Source organism: Aspergillus niger (assembly GCF_000002855.4).
Source record: "Aspergillus niger supercontig An11".
Lineage (NCBI taxonomy): Eukaryota > Fungi > Ascomycota > Eurotiomycetes > Eurotiales > Aspergillaceae > Aspergillus > Aspergillus niger.
Window position 1 is genome coordinate 1,029,097 of NT_166526.1, and position 15,406 is coordinate 1,044,502.

Here is a 15,406-nt window from a genome sequence, read left to right on the forward strand (position 1 = left end):
TATTTCTTGCTGAGTTGCGTGATTGACTGTATTACTGACTATTCTATTAAGGTTTTAACGTTCTCAGTTACTCATAAACTAAGTTCTATTGGTTTCTAGGCATTTGACAACTAATAGTCAGGACTATGCTCTTGCTGCAGACAACGGAGCACCTGGATGGCGAGCAATTTATGTCAGAACAATGAAACCTGAGCAAACCAGTAACCAAGTGAGAGATTTCTCTTTTGGTCTACTCGGTAAAATGTTTCAACAATTTATATAGCCGGCTCGACGGGAAGAAAGACGTATTATGATAGTCACTAAAAGACCAGAGACTTATTGGTCTTTGAGTAAGAGGTAGAAAGATTAGGGGCCCAGCTGGCAGGCTGAATCTTACAGGCGCCCATACAAGATTCATCATCCGGAGCTAGGGCTACAGGACTATCTCTGTGTAGAAGGAGTCCGAATAACTCTCGTCCGCAAGGCTCTCGAGTATGCTATATGCGTAGGCAGGGATCCCAGCCCTGCAGCCCGCTTTATTATGAAACTAGTCGTTCATCTACCAACTGCAAGAGCTCAGGGCTCTAGGAGGGTATGTAGCGGATCGCCATGATAACAAAGTGTCCACTATACCAAGCAAACAGACCACTGTCTACACCTCTCCATATCTTCTCATTTGAACCACACAACCTTCCCCACAAGAAACGACCAACGTAAGAACCTGCCTCTCGTCGCCGACTCCTTTCTCCATCCTACATCCTTCCGCCTGCTCAATAACCTCGAATGTCTGCAGCAACCGCACAATGGTGTATCCAACCTCCAGCAACGCAAATTCCTGTCCCAGGCAAACCCTTGGTCCCCCGTTAAATGGCAAATACCCCCAGCCTACATCCTTCAGCGCATCGTTATCCCAGCGCTCGGGTCGAAATTTGTCTGCGTCGGCGCCATAGATATCCCTACGCCGGTGCATCGCGTAGACACAGTATCCTACGGCCTCGCCTTTTCGGACGAGGATTGGCGCGGTGCCTGTTGGTCCGCCGCCTGTGGGGAGGGTTGTGGTTTTGGTGGCGGCGCGCGAGTTTACAGGGACGGAGGGGTAGAGGCGGAGGACTGGGAACTTAGTGAGCATCAGGGTAGTGCGATTGGTTTGGGTAATTCGAGGTTGAACTACCTTCTTTGATGACGAGGGAGAGATACGGAAGTGACCTGACTTGGGTTATAGTAGGCGTCGGCGACCCAAGTCCAATTCCGACTCTATCACTGATTTCGGCCCGCAACTTGGAAAGGACGTGAGGATGCTGGACAAGTAGACGTCTTGATTTTGTCAGTCAGATTTCCCGGAAAACAAAATGGGTACAGTGGCCTTACAAAGTCCAAGTGAGGCAGCAAGCCGTAGTGTCCCTCCCAGCTAGCAGGATATTAAGGCACTGATCCCGAAGTACTTCCGGGTTCCGGGTTTCCTCGATCAAGGCCTCAATAAAGACGTAAGTCTCTGTCTTGGTGCCCGGGGTCTTGTTTGTAGCCGAGCCCAAGGCCTTCTGTACAGCACAGTCCACAAATTCATGGCAAATTTTACATGCCTTTCGAAATTTCCTCCCGTCTAGAAGCCAGTAGAAGTCACCCAATCGTCCGCGTTTGGCCAAATACTCCTGTCCAAGATTGAAAGCGTTCGCAAAGTCCGATTCCTGGCCTGTGATGCCCTCCGATTGGAGAGATGGCAAGTGTTGCCCAAACAGTACGAAGAGGGTAGTCTCGAAAGTGAGACGAAAGAACAGCGGCTGTAGATCCACGTCTTTGTCATCAGGAATGGTGAAAATGAGGTTGTCTACGGCGCAGCGTATATGCTCAAAATTGGTGAACCGGTTCGTCATGAACTGTGGACGTAGCAGCTCGCGTGAGTGCCGCCAGTGTCTGCCATCCTGAGTGAAGATCCCACTTCCCATCAAGGGGTAGAAAGTTGGAGGTCTCAGTCCGAGTCCAAAGTCAGAAGTGTCGTTCGTCAGTAGTAGTAGCAAGAGCGTCCGAGGTAAAGCACTGACCAGCGAATTGGGTCGACAGAAGCGCCTGTATGTTCTGAGGATCGATAGTGTCGACTCCTCGAGAGAAAAGGAGATTTTGCTCGAACGTCGTGCCAGATTTAGCAACGACATCGAGGAAGAATTTGAGAATCTGCTGCCTACGGTCATAGCGAAATGCTTGAATAAGTAGATCCAGGCCCAGTGGCCAAGTCGAGTTCCATTTCCTGAGCGGCAGACATCCATTTGCGGCCGCGATCTGGTTGTTAGCCTGGAATACAGGTTAGAGGGCAGGGAATCCAATGCTGACAGGGTTGGTGAAAAGCGACTCATACTCGCAGTTCTCGTTGAAGAGCAATAACTTTGTAGGTAAGTGCGCATGTCAACGCCCCTACAATGAGGTTGAGAGCCGTTGAGCCGAGAAGTTCCATACCGCTTGCTAATTGAATATAAGTGAAATTGAAGTATTCCAAAATCAAGTACCGGGTATTCAAGCTCTAGAGTACTCATATATGTCCCTCTCCACTTACTCCGTGGTTGCATCTGTAAGATAAGTCAGGGGCAGAGCGCGTACGCCTAGGCATTTAAGGTTGCACAAATCCGTATTAGTATGAGTTAATGGCTCCTGGCAGCGCCACCAGAGGGGAGAGAAGTGGGGTAGATAGTTGTCCAGACACTTCATTGCAACATTATGCTTGCTTTTTGGCGCAGGACAGGCCAATCATCTGTCAAAATGGTCCAAGGTTGATACTCAAAAGTCCAGACACAGTTTCACAAATCAGCATAACCCCTATTAATATCCGCGGCCTAGCTAGGTAGCCAGGCCTGGCAACTGACCAGAGACTGCGATGGGTAGTCCAACTGCGCCCCAGGCTTTTCATTTGCTGGTGACGAAATCCATCCACATTATTCCTGGCGGATAGACCCGTTCCCGTCACACATGAAGGCGACCCTGATCAATAGACGAGCTTGAAGCAGCCGCACCCAAGCTATCTCTCTTCAATATTCGTTTCATCACTTGAGCCCGATAAACGACAGCAATAGCGCCAGCTTGCTCGAGACCATGGATCCTTTCTCTATTACCGTGGGGACATTAGCGCTTTTAGAGGTGTGCCAGCACCTGATTAGCTTCTTAAGGGATATTCCGGCGGGCCTTGCTTCGATACATACCGAGATCGAGATTCTAATTGCCGAAGTGGAGTCGTTGCGAAGCGCCGTCGAATCCATCGGAGAGGTTATCCGACGCCTTGATGTAAAGCCTGCCGTGACAGAATCGAGCCCGTATTCGCCTAATCAAAAGAGCCATAACCTCCATAGCATAGTGGACAGATGCAAACAGAGCGTCCGCCATTGTCACATTCTTATGACGCGGCTCGAGACGTTGGTCGCTGATATATATGGAAAAGCAGGGTCTGCAGTTGGGGGGAAGCTCGATGCTTTGGGCAAAGAGTTTCGCAGGCGCGACAAGTCCCAGAGTCTTCAGCGGCTGCGTGGCGAGTTATCTGCCCAAAAACAGTCTATGGAGCTTTTGCTTACCATCTTACTTGTGTGAGTATCGGTCATATACTGTCCACTTCTAGGGCTAACGGTGATCGGATCTTCTAGCCACAACGGACAAGAATCGCAGGGGAAACTGGATCAAATGATGACAAAGCTGGAATTTCTCGAAGAACAATTACAGCAACAACTGCGTAAGAAACAAGAGGAGCTCGGGCGGTTTGCCAATGTGGGCAGCCAGGAAGAGAGTGAAGAAGCCGACGCAACGCTATTCAGTCTGAAGAGATCTTTGACCTCCGTTACTACCGCCGTGTCTGTCATACCACGGAACAAGTTTTTTGATACTCCTCAGCGAGTGAGAAGCTTCTACACAGGACGAGTGAATTACTTGGAGAGTCTGCGGCAAATCCTCCTAGATCAAAGGGCCGACGAGTCGGTGCAGGAACAGCGGCGGTTTGTTATTTGGGGCCTCCCCGGGTCGGGGAAGACACAATTCTGCTCCAAATTTGCAGAGCAAAATAGAAGCAGGTGGGCAAGACTCTACTCACGGTGGCGACTGACAGATCTCTAACACCTGTTTATCTTATCAGTTTCTGGGGAGTCTTCCGGATCGATGCCAGCACCCACGAGCGGGCGAAGCAAACATACGCGGACATAGCCAAGTTGGGCGACGTCGAACTCAGCCCCAAGGCAGCCATGCACTGGCTTTCGAGCCAAGAAGAAAGGTGGCTCCTGCTGATTGACAATGCCGATGATGCTCGCGTTGAACTTGATGATTATTTTCCACAAGGCGACCGAGGGACTATCATCATCACGTCTCGCAACCCCGCGCACAAGATTCACGGCAATGTTGGGCCACGTTTCTTTGAATTTGAAGGAATGGGAGAAGATGATTCAAGTGTCTTACTTTTGCGTTCCGCTCAGTTGGCACAGCCTTGGGATGCTGATTCTTCGTCATGCGCTTCCAAAATAGCCAGACAATTGGGATTCCTCGCACTTGCTCTGATACATGCGGGGTATGCCATCAGAGAAAACATTTGCTCTTTGAAAAACTACCTGAAAGTTTATGACGGTAGTTGGCGAAAAATCCGACGAGCGTCAGGAGAGAAAGATGAGATTCTGAGTGCCGCTGCCTCATATGAAATCTGCTATCGGGGGATCGAGGAAAGAGCGACACGAGCATCCGAAGACGCCATTCAACTGCTCAAGATGTTCTCTTTCTTCCATTTCAAGAACATTCGCTTCGACATTCTTAGAAGAGCCGTACTCAATCCTGCAATCGAGAAGGATGCACGGGAAGCCAAAGGCCAGGACAACCGTCAGCGACCATTGACCTGGTACCAGAGGTATAGAGACCTGCGTGTCTCCATCCTGACGTTCGTTATGGAAGTCCAGGGCCCGCCTGCCTTGCCGCTGTGTTTACGCGAAACGTCAGTGGCTGACTTTGACGAGTCGAGAGTACGGTACGCGCTTAGAGAACTTACACGAATGTCTCTAATCACTCACAACGAGGCAAATGACAGCTACTCAATACATCCGTTCGTACACAGATGGGCTCGGGAGAGGCCGGGCATGAGCACTGCAGAGCAGGCTGTCTGGGCTCATATCGCGGCGGTGGTGCTCGGTCGGTCCATTCTCCTCCCACCGCTTGGTGAAAGTGAAGACGAAGAACTCTTTCGGAGGGACGTACTTGCTCACGTAGACCACATCCAGGCATGTCAGGAAGTTAACGACCAGACAATCAGGGCGAACCGAACACGTCGCTGGTATGGGCTTGTTCAATGGCCTGGACTGGGATCGAGGTTTGGTCGCGAGCAAGCCCTACGCTATGCGAAGTTCAGCACTGTGCTTGCTCAGTCCGGACGCTGGAAGGACGCAGAAATGCTACAGTTGGCCGTGAAGGAATATACACACCGCATCTTTGGACTGGACCATCCTTCAACGCGGCGGATAACACTGGCATTAGCACAGACCTACTGGAATCAAGGGCGTGGGGACGAGGCTGCGCAATTGCAGCAAACTGTCTTGCAGGCTTGTATCACTTCCCTAGGTCCCAATGCCCATGAGACTCTTATGGCGAAGGATCTTCTGGGCCAGACGAGATGGCAGGAAGGGCGATACACCCATGCCAGAACGCTACAACTAGAGGCCGTTGACGGGCTAATAAAGCTCAAGGGGATAGACAACGAAGATACCCTGACGGCCATGGGCAGTCTTGGTCGTACGATGGCTAAATTCTATGAGAACCTGGATGAAGCGAAGTCACTACTAAAACGAGCTTTAGATGGGATGAGCAAGGTACTCGGGCCAACACATACGAAGACTTTACTCGTGCAAGAAGAACTTGCTCTTCTTGCGGTGCAGATGGGAGAAGAAGACCTATCGGAGCCTTTGGCCATGGTGCAACAGGTGCTCGACGTCCGAAGGGAAAGACTAGGTAAAGAGCACCCATACACGCTTTTAGCCCTAGCGAGCTTAGCAAGAATCACAAATGCGCTTGGCCAACACACCAAGGCGGAAACCATCCTACGCAGCGGACTTTCTATTGCAGAACGCAATCTCGGCGACAGCCATATAGGAACCCTCATGGGAAAAGTCATACTAGGAACAATCCTTATCAACCAATCTAAGTTTGCCGAGGCTGATTCTACACTTCTTGACGCGATGGAACGGCTACGGCATCTGGCTTCTTATACAGGAGACTTTCATCCGGACCGACTCGGCGCGATGATTGAGCTTGCGAGAAGCTATAAGCTTCAGGGAAGGTTTGATGAGAGCATTAGATACTGCGACGAGGCTATTGAGGGCTTGAAACAGATCAGTGTGACGCAACATCCGTTGGAGAGGAAGCTGCGGGCCCAGAAAGAAGAGACAATTGCGATGAGAGAACAGGAAGGCCACCGTTGAGCCCAATTATGCGCTTTCGCTTGAAATGGGTGAGCTTCTATTGCAGAGGTTTTATATTCTAAGATCTATGTTTCTAAACCATGAAACCTTGATTGGATCACTTGCATGGTAAAGAGGTTTAGTGCACTGCGTCTGTTTCGCAAAAGTCGGCGGTGGGCTCGGGGTTTTGAATATGACGCGGCTGTGATCCTACGCGCCTAACTCAGCCCCTAGCCCTCAACCCCCTCCCAGCTACCACAAATATCCAGGAGATTGTACTACAGCGAGTAGAATCCCATCTCGTGGCAATTTCCTCTCACCTCAGAGATGAGCTCGATGCGCCTTTCCTATTGTACGTTGCTATTCGATGGCGTACCCAAGCTATTTCTACCGTTCATACTGAATATACTTTTATAGTTCTTAATCTAGAACATAGATTTGGCGAGATAATGTCTCCTTCCGTACTAGTAATTTGAATGATTCTGCTAGCGGTCGCAGTAATCAATGCCGAGTGACACCAGCAGTGTCCTATGCATCAAGTCCGAGGTCAAACTGGCAATACCAGAGATAAGTAATATGATGGGAAGAGACGACCCTAATCTCAAAATGGCTCGGTGATACTACTAGGGTATAGCCCGGCCTCTTAGGTCCCACTGCTAGATTGCGGAGCTCCGCGCCATAGCCCGCTAACAGTATGGACCTTCCTGGGCGCCTTGAGTACATTTGCTTCAACGCCAAACAAATAGAATATGTTCATTTACAGGAAATTATGGCAGGTGTCAGAAATTTTTTATACAATAGGCAGGTTTATGCTTGTTACGTGGCTTGCATTGCATGTGCCTGCATTTACAGATCGCCGAGGAAAGGCGGGCCTCATAGGGGCCAAGCTTTGAAAGGAAAAGCTTGTTCAACAGTTCGCCCCTGGCACTAAATGCAAAGAGGAATCGCCTCTGGGCTTTGAAATTACCCGGATCATACCTTCTGAGAAGCCATTATTGGCACACTAGTTCGTTCGTGACTGCCCTTCGGTGGTCCGGCGGCTGTTGTCGGAGAATATGACGCCGCAGGGACCGCTCCACCATCTCCAGTGACGATATAATGGCTACATGGTAACCCGGCCACGAAGGTTTGATTTCGCACCAACCGATAGTATATTAGCCAAATGCGCGGGCCTGGGGCTATGAAAGCTGTCCTGTGCAGCCTGGCCTTCGTGGTCGGAGTTGCGGCCAAGGATGATCCGGACTATGACCCATCCCTCAATTTTCGACCCAAGAATGTGACCCTCAGCATCCTCGATTACTGGGTTGGATCGTGAGTTTCTGGATGACACTGAGCTGTTGCGTTGACGCTGACTGCGCAGGTACTATAACGGTACCACAGACGTGGAATTATCGTTTTACACCGGGCTGGCTGCCAATTGGAGCCACCTGTGCCCCAATCTCATCAACACAACGGTTACCAAACAGTATAATAATTCTGTGCTGGGCCTCACAGAGCCCAGCTCCTATAATGTTGGCTATGACCCAGTGAATGCTTTCTTCACCATGTGGCCCAACAACTTCAATTTCTCCACATTACCTGGTCCAAGCTGGGACGGATTAAAACTTGACACATCCTTGAAGTTCGGCTTATTTTCTTCTGAGTGAGTGATATCACCAATATCAGAAGAAACTCAACTGACACTCCCTAGTCCTACCTACCAGGTGGACGGCAAGGTGACTAACAATTTCAACTGGACACTCAATGCAACCCAAGGGCCACCGTACAGTCTATCAAGTACCCTCACCGAGTATGACCCGCAGGGGGGCTGGATCTCCAACTTGGCCAGTTGCAACGGGAGTGACATCGTCGAGTGGTCCTTTTACCCGAATCCCTATAATATCAATGGGAACGGATTTTACCTGCCTGATCTGGTGCTTGATCTTCAATTTGACGAGAAGACTGCTAACCTCTCGTTAAATGGCTACTTCATCGGCTATCAGGCAGTTAAGGTAGGTACAGAAACTCTTAGCACTGGGGTCCTCGTAGTAGGCAAGATGAAACTATCCTTCTTGGGCGTCCTGGATGCCTATCATTCAGATGTCCTGGCCAATAATACCGCTACGCCGACTTGGCTGCGCACTGTGGGATTCCAAAATAATTCTTTGAATGTTGGATACACTAGCACAGCAAGCAGTGTATCAAGGGGAAGAGCATTTCTTGCTACTATCACTGCTTTGACGGTGATGATTGGGTTTGTCTAGACGAGGATTATCACTCTGGCAACTTCGTCGCGGTTATAAAGGCTCTTGAGCCTGCACAGCCGACTTCAGGATGATCACCCCGACGAGGAATGGATCTATCTCAATATGTAGTAACATATATGCAAGAAATAAGCAAATATGAAGTTTGAAGCATCGAGTATAAGTATCTGCTCCAGTGATACGGTTAGAGTGTGGTACATACAACAGTGTAGACCGATGAAGTGGTACTGAATATCTTGCTACTACTCGAGTGCTCCAGCTTAATACGGCTGCATGGGAAACAAGATGCTGCATGCGAATGCAACAAGTGATAAAGACTACAATATGTTGCTACTAGCCAACATAAAGATAATCTACGTATATTTTTGAACATACTTGCAGCAATGACTGCACAAGAGTATTAGCTAGATAGGAGCAAGTCATGACCCAGATTTAGGCCAGGATCACGTAGGCTCGAATTATAGGAGACGATAATAAAGATATCAGATAGAGACTCCAACTACACTTTGTTCAAGTCATCGAAAAGGGCAATAGAGTAAGTTAATCTGCTCAAAATCGAAAGATAACACTTAGACTCTAAGCCATGTATATTGCTTACTATTTATCTTTAGTAATTCTCTTGTAAGTTATCTGCGGCTTTGTATCAGTTCTTGTTCATTAATCCCAACATGTCATAGGTGGCTCGGCTAACTCTGGAGCCAGACTCCTGTTTTCAAAAGTGGAGTACCTGTCTACTAGCTAGCATGTCATACAGTTGGTTCAACTGGTTAGACACCGTGAAATGACTTCGGATTGAACGGGCCGTAAACCATAGTATTGGACCTTCCTATCCGAGATGGATGTGAGTTCAGTTGATACCTGGCTCTTCTTCTTTCACTTTCTTATCTTCTTCCTCTGCTCCCCTCCGGCCAGCGGAAGTCCGAGGTCAATCTGAGCAACATCGGAGATAAGTGACTATTGCGTATTAGTCCAAGGGTCCGGCTATACCCGGGCTCTGGGGCCCCACCGCTAGACTGTCGAGCTCGGCGCCACAGCCCCTATTGATTTTCCCAGACCCCTCGGGGGTGAAATGAATACATTCGCCGTGGAGTCATTTTGTTGTATATAGAATTATAGTAGATCTCTTGTAAAACAGACAGTTCGTTTTACTTGGTACTGGGTGGAATGTCAGCCTGCATTTACGGATTGCCAAATAGAGGGAGACTCATAGGAGTCAAACATGAAGGGTGAAAATGGGGTCAATAGATCATTGCTGACACTAAAACACTAGGAAAGATCGCTTTGGCGCACTGGATTACCCGGACAAACACCCCTCCAGTAGACCACTATAGGTGGTCTGATTGGTCCCTACTGTAGTACTCGGTGGTCCCGACGGCTAATCATCGGGGAAAAATGTTAATAGCGCATCACCATCGTTTCTACTCTATCGCTCACTTATTGAATTGCTGATTTTTGAAAGCCTGATCCATGATTATGTTATGCTGAGAAGCCTGCGTAGGTAAACACATCACCTGACCTCATGCCGTTGTTATCCTACGCTTTACCTTCCTCTATCATTGCTTTTAGACTTGACGCGCCGCCTGCATCACACCATCAACAACCCGATATTCCATGACATGTTGCTTTCGGGGTCCGGCCCAATGAGAGAAGTATAGCCTCGGAATAATGCTAAACTCGCAGCTCAGGAATCCAGTCGCTCCACTGTCGCAACCACACTTTCATCAGCGATGCATCCACCGGACCCAACGCTCGCAAAGCTGCACTATGCTTCTGAGCATTGGTGGTGTCCGCAGGAGGACGTATCCAACCCTCAGGTTCAGCTAGTGACGTGAAGAATCCTAGCAGCGATGCCGCAGGAATTTTCCGCAAGACCTCCTCGTTGAGATTCGGGTCAGATAGCCGGTTCGTGAGGTTTTTTACCCATACCCTGAGCGGAATAATCTTGGTGGAACAGGCTTGGCTGATAATCTGTGCCAATGGCTCCCAGTGACTAATATGTGGGTTTGTGATATGATAAACCTCTGCATGGTTCGACTCTGTGGAAGCTAGTCGACCACTATGTTTCCCGCAGCCGATTTGGACAATACTCCGAGCAGCAACATCCTACAGAATTAGTACACTACAGATTTCCTAGGAACATATTCGGGAAGTGGCTCACATACAATGGGCACCCAATCCACTGGGATTGAACCAATACTGTCAGGCAGCTCTTTCATCGTCTGAGATGTTCGTACCAGTGCCGGAAACCAGTCTCGTGTCGTCCACATTCCTGCCTCAGCATCTGCAGGTCCTCCCAATTGACCAACACGATGAATAGCAATCGTCTGTTGAGTTTCCCTCGCGACGAGGTCACAGAGAACTTCTGCTGCGTATTTCGATTCTGCGTAGCCTTGACTCAGTACTGTTGACGGTCCATGCAGTGTTTCTGCAATGTGATCAGTTTCAGGCAGGATGGTAGAGCGACCACTAACGGCCGCGATGGAAGAAATGAAATGGAATGCTGCCTGACGTGCTGAGCCCTTGATTAGGTTGAGAAGCCGTCCCGTCCCTTCCAGTTGAGAACGAAAGCTGGACAATGGCAGATTGAAATTCACCATCCACGCATTATGGAATATGATATCCACTCGCTCCCGCAAGTAACTATATTCCTCTTCAGTTAGCCCAAGCCTTTCCTGGCTCAGGTCAGCCTGCCAGAATTTGACTCGAGAAGTTTCCACGAGCCAGCCATCAGCTAACCGCTTTTCACGGAATTTAGCGAGCTGTCGGGTTTCCGCATCTGCCGAACGATTGAGGCAATATACATGTGTGATGGTCGGATCCTGCAGCAGCTCCTCCAAGAGATAACTGCCAAGCTCACCAGTCGAACCGGTCAGAAGGACCGTCTTCCCGCGGAGCTGAAGGCTCTGTGCCTGCTGCCAGATTGCGTGTGTCAATTGATGCTCTCGTGACCAAAAGCTCACTGCGTGTTTCTCCCCTTCCGCTCCAAGATGGCCACCTATTTGTCGAAACAGCGTACTTGCGAGGCGCCGGACCGTCGCTTGCTCATAGATGGCTGCACTAGTCCACAACATAGATATTTGCTTGGTTTGACCCATGCGATCGGTCGCATCTTGCAGTACCTGGGCGAGTCGAACTACCTGAAGGGAATCCATCCCTAGAGTGACAATGTCCACATCTATATCCACAGTAATGCCACCCAAGATCCGAGAAACGGTCTCTTGTAGCCACTGCTTGATGCCTTCCATAGTCGACTCTTGCAATTTTTTCACGTCGCGGGTAGAGCCTTCGTACCCTGCTGCATCACTATATAATGCATTGACAACATCCTCATAGAGCTGAGCTGTTTCTCGCCGGCGAAGGGACCCCTTAGGGGCCAGTGCAAATGGCCGGCCACGAGAGGCAATTGCGACACGATTATGATGGATTTGTCCGTGGGCAGGCAACAAGCCATTGGCATCCTTCATGAGGGGCTCCAGAGCCTGCTTCAGCCATTGCGGGGTCCATGTCTCCGGGAGCTCATCCCATTTAGGTTGAACCAGCAAAGCCACTTGGAATCGATCCTGGCCGAAAATGGCAGCGCGATGGACTAAGGAATGGGACTCAAGATGGTGCTCGGCATCAATAGGGTTGAGCTTTTCGCCGTTGCTTAGAACAATTATGTCATCTGCCCTCCCCTTTGACCGCCATAAGTGCGGTTTTGTTGGATGAGGTTCAAAACGATCACCCGTTCGATATTCGCTAAGATGTGGAAAGGCGTGAAATATGCCATGATACCGACGGGACGAAGGTCGAGGGATGACCAACTCCCACAGTCCATCACCGACTTCCTCCATGCAATGTTCGAAGGCGGGATTCCATTCGAAGCATGCCCAGTCCGCGGGGTCTTCACAAAGAAGTGTTGGTGTGTAACCGGTCTCACTGCTACCCATCAATGTCTGCAGGCGAAAATGTGATGAAATTGCGTTCCCCGTGGCGCTGGACAGTGGTGCGCCACCAAAGTTCACGGCAGACAAGCCCTGCAGCGCCTGTCGTCCCTTTTCAGACGACCAAAGATCCTGCAATGCAAACGGAGCGATTAAACACCATCGAGGTGGGTTGGGAGTTGCCATAATCCGTGAGAAGAGATCCGGGGTTAGAGGTCGATCTGGGGACAGGAAAAAAGGTGTCTCGTAGAATATGCATTCACAAACGCATACTATGCCAATAAAGTGGAATAATGGTCCGTGGCTGAATCGCATCTCACCTTTATGTCGCAGAAACAACTGGGCGGATTCACGACCCTGAGGCACGGGAAGAGTTTGCATCTGATCTAGCGTTGCTAGATACCCATGGGTAAGAGTTACCGGTTTGGGGAGACCCGTAGTCCCCGAGCTGTGAATTATGATAGCTGGACGGTCTTCTATATCTGCGAAATTCTCTTGATGGGGATATGGTGTGACAGGAGATGCTGCAAAGACATCCCCAACGGGATCCATGCGCCATCGTTGTAACCCGAGATCAGAACAAGCGACTTCAACCTGGTCGACAACTTTCTTTAGCTGGGGTCGCTCGCTACCATCCACAAGCACTGAGCAGCTCGTTTTTAGCAGCAAATGATGAAAGGCTGTCTGTGAGTTGCGGGTGGATAAAAGTAACGCCTAAGCCTATCAGTCAGAAACAAGCATCGATACTGTGAAACAGGCATCTCCAACTAGGAATGTGAGAAGGTCATACCGCATGGCCTGTTTTCATGCAAGCTAGCTCAAAAACCAAGTATCGCAAGTCATTCGTTCGATATAGGCAAGAACCTGCTGCTTTCTTCCAGAAATCTTGCTGTCAATCCACCATGATACACGGTTCACAGCAGCAGACAGCTGCTGGAACGTTATACAACGCCATTCACAGTCAGCATCCTGGGAGCTGGGGTGCAGACAGTACAAGCGATTGGGCTGATCCTTCGCTTGTTGATCTACCAGCTGGGTTAAAAGCCGTCCTGAACTATCAGCGGAGCCCATGTTGCTGTCTATACAATCCAGTGATGCTGATAATAAGCGTTCTTTGCAAAAAAGACTTTTTAGACCAATTTATATATTATACTACCCCACTCCATCATTCCGCAGGGAAAACCACAGATACGTGACTTACATCAACCGTGGTATAGACTCGATGATCGCCAAATTCAGATGGCTGCAGCCTTCATCCCTTGCAGTACGAGAAAGGCTCTCGCTACACTCTGCAGATCTGTATATGGAAGGTATGCCTGACGTCAAGGACTTTCCTTTCTCGACTTCTTGCGAATTGCTCCAGCCGTCTATAACCGGCAACGCTGGCATAGCATACACGCAGGCAAGCTGGTGTCACTAGGGCAACTTTCAAAGGGGCCAACGCTAACTCCGTGATAATTACGACGAGAACTTATAGGATTACGTCACGATAAGCACAGTGCAACCGCATCTCGATTAACTTTATGCGAATACCAGGCGGCAGATAGGTGGGTGAACGATGCATTAGAGCAATGGTAACTGGCTCTTCGCCACAACCCATTCCACGGCAGAAAGCATTTGCTTTAACTCTGGCCCTGATCGAGGGATGTCATGACCAGCCGAATGTATGATTGGCCTCCTAGTATTCGAGTCACAAAGACACTCGACGAGGAGGCCACAATCGTCCAGACCTGGCACATCGTTCTTGCCACGAAGGTGGAGAGAAGGAATTGATATACGTGTCGGTACTACATCTGGGTGCAGGGCACATGGGATAAGCTCAAGCGGGCGGTCGATGAAGAAAGGCACCGATTCGCGTGTTATAGAGTGGGCTCCCTTGATGACTTCAACCAAACTCTCGGTCACAGAGCGAACCGGTTCCGGAAGCTGTGCAATCTCTTTATCCTTTCCGGAGCGGAGGCGTTGCTGGTCCGCTGACGAGAGAGTTCCGAGTACAGACCGACAATAAGCTTCATCCGCGGCGCACGGAATCGTGGGCGAATAGAAGATTGCGAAACGAAATGGTGGGGGCTCATCTGGGTATGCCGTTTTGTGCTCGAGCAGGAACGAAACCGAGATTGCAGCTCCTTGACTGAACCCCAAAACTCCGTCAAAAGGGCCATGCTCATCAATAGCCTCTTCGATCAAGGCATGGGCAGCATCGATTGACCCTGCGTCAAACGACCGCGTCCAGCAGTAGTATGGGGGTGGAAAAGTGCTCCCAATATCTATATTCGGTTGATGAAGCTGATGGTTAGCAACAATTGATTTGCGATAAATGACTGACGAACAACATACCTGGAGCAGGCGGACATTCAACTTCAGCTGAGAGAAAATGAAACTCCCAGCTTGGGTCAGCATCTCGCATCAACCCCGAAAGTTGATATCGCAGAATATTAGGCCCCGTGCCGTAGCCATGTAGGCAGAGGATTTTCATTCTGATTGCTGCTTTTGGTACGGTATTTTACCAGTAGAAGATGCGGTTGGACACGGTTAGACAGGCCAGCAAGGCTGTTTCGAGTCGCATCACTTTGTTCACTCTACCAATGGATTTTATAGGGCTCCAAGACACTCGTGTCGGGCTTCATGACCAAGCAACCAGTGCCATGGCAGGAATAATCATACTTTGTAAGCTAATTGCATAACAAGGATGTCCTTGCAGAGGCTGACGTTCTCTATGATGTGGGTGTCGAGGTCAGCAGATAGATGCCTGATCTAGTTTCATGGGAAGTATGCAGGAAGACCATACTGTTCACAAATCATAGGCAAACTATGTTTGAAGAGAAGTTACAGCGACGCTGATTTATCGTTTCACGACGCCAGG

At 49.5% G+C, this 15,406-nt stretch overlaps 5 protein-coding genes across 5 annotated transcripts; 2 read left to right on the forward strand and 3 right to left on the reverse strand.

The window, feature by feature from the left end:
• Positions 1 to 631: 631 nt before the first annotated feature.
• An11g04220 (uncharacterized protein) lies at positions 632 to 2,676 on the reverse strand (the record flags this gene model as incomplete). Its single annotated transcript, XM_001394380.3, has 4 exons — positions 632 to 1,089; positions 1,151 to 1,293; positions 1,348 to 2,433; positions 2,525 to 2,676. The coding sequence occupies 4 exons, from the start codon at positions 2,674 to 2,676 to the stop codon at positions 632 to 634; spliced, it is 1,839 nt and encodes a 612-aa protein (XP_001394417.3).
• A 751-nt stretch (positions 2,677 to 3,427) lies between these two features.
• On the forward strand, positions 3,428 to 6,398 carry An11g04230 (uncharacterized protein; the record flags this gene model as incomplete). The annotated part of the gene is made up of 3 exons (XM_059750211.1): positions 3,428 to 3,542; positions 3,575 to 4,019; positions 4,082 to 6,398. 3 exons carry the CDS (start codon positions 3,428 to 3,430, stop codon positions 6,396 to 6,398), a joined length of 2,877 nt encoding a protein of 958 aa, XP_059601577.1.
• Positions 6,399 to 7,539: 1,141 nt separating this feature from the next.
• Positions 7,540 to 9,693, forward strand: An11g04240 (uncharacterized protein; the record flags this gene model as incomplete). Its single annotated transcript, XM_001394382.3, has 6 exons — positions 7,540 to 7,688; positions 7,738 to 8,019; positions 8,068 to 8,610; positions 9,111 to 9,155; positions 9,232 to 9,241; positions 9,589 to 9,693. The coding sequence occupies 6 exons, from the start codon at positions 7,540 to 7,542 to the stop codon at positions 9,691 to 9,693; spliced, it is 1,134 nt and encodes a 377-aa protein (XP_001394419.3).
• A 595-nt stretch (positions 9,694 to 10,288) lies between these two features.
• Positions 10,289 to 13,614, reverse strand: An11g04250 (uncharacterized protein; the record flags this gene model as incomplete). Its single annotated transcript, XM_001394383.3, has 5 exons — positions 10,289 to 10,723; positions 10,783 to 12,815; positions 12,864 to 13,171; positions 13,334 to 13,341; positions 13,408 to 13,614. The coding sequence occupies 5 exons, from the start codon at positions 13,612 to 13,614 to the stop codon at positions 10,289 to 10,291; spliced, it is 2,991 nt and encodes a 996-aa protein (XP_001394420.3).
• A 492-nt stretch (positions 13,615 to 14,106) lies between these two features.
• Positions 14,107 to 15,019, reverse strand: An11g04260 (uncharacterized protein; the record flags this gene model as incomplete). Its single annotated transcript, XM_001394384.1, has 2 exons — positions 14,107 to 14,810; positions 14,881 to 15,019. 2 exons carry the CDS (start codon positions 15,017 to 15,019, stop codon positions 14,107 to 14,109), a joined length of 843 nt encoding a protein of 280 aa, XP_001394421.1.
• Positions 15,020 to 15,406: the final 387 nt, after the last annotated feature.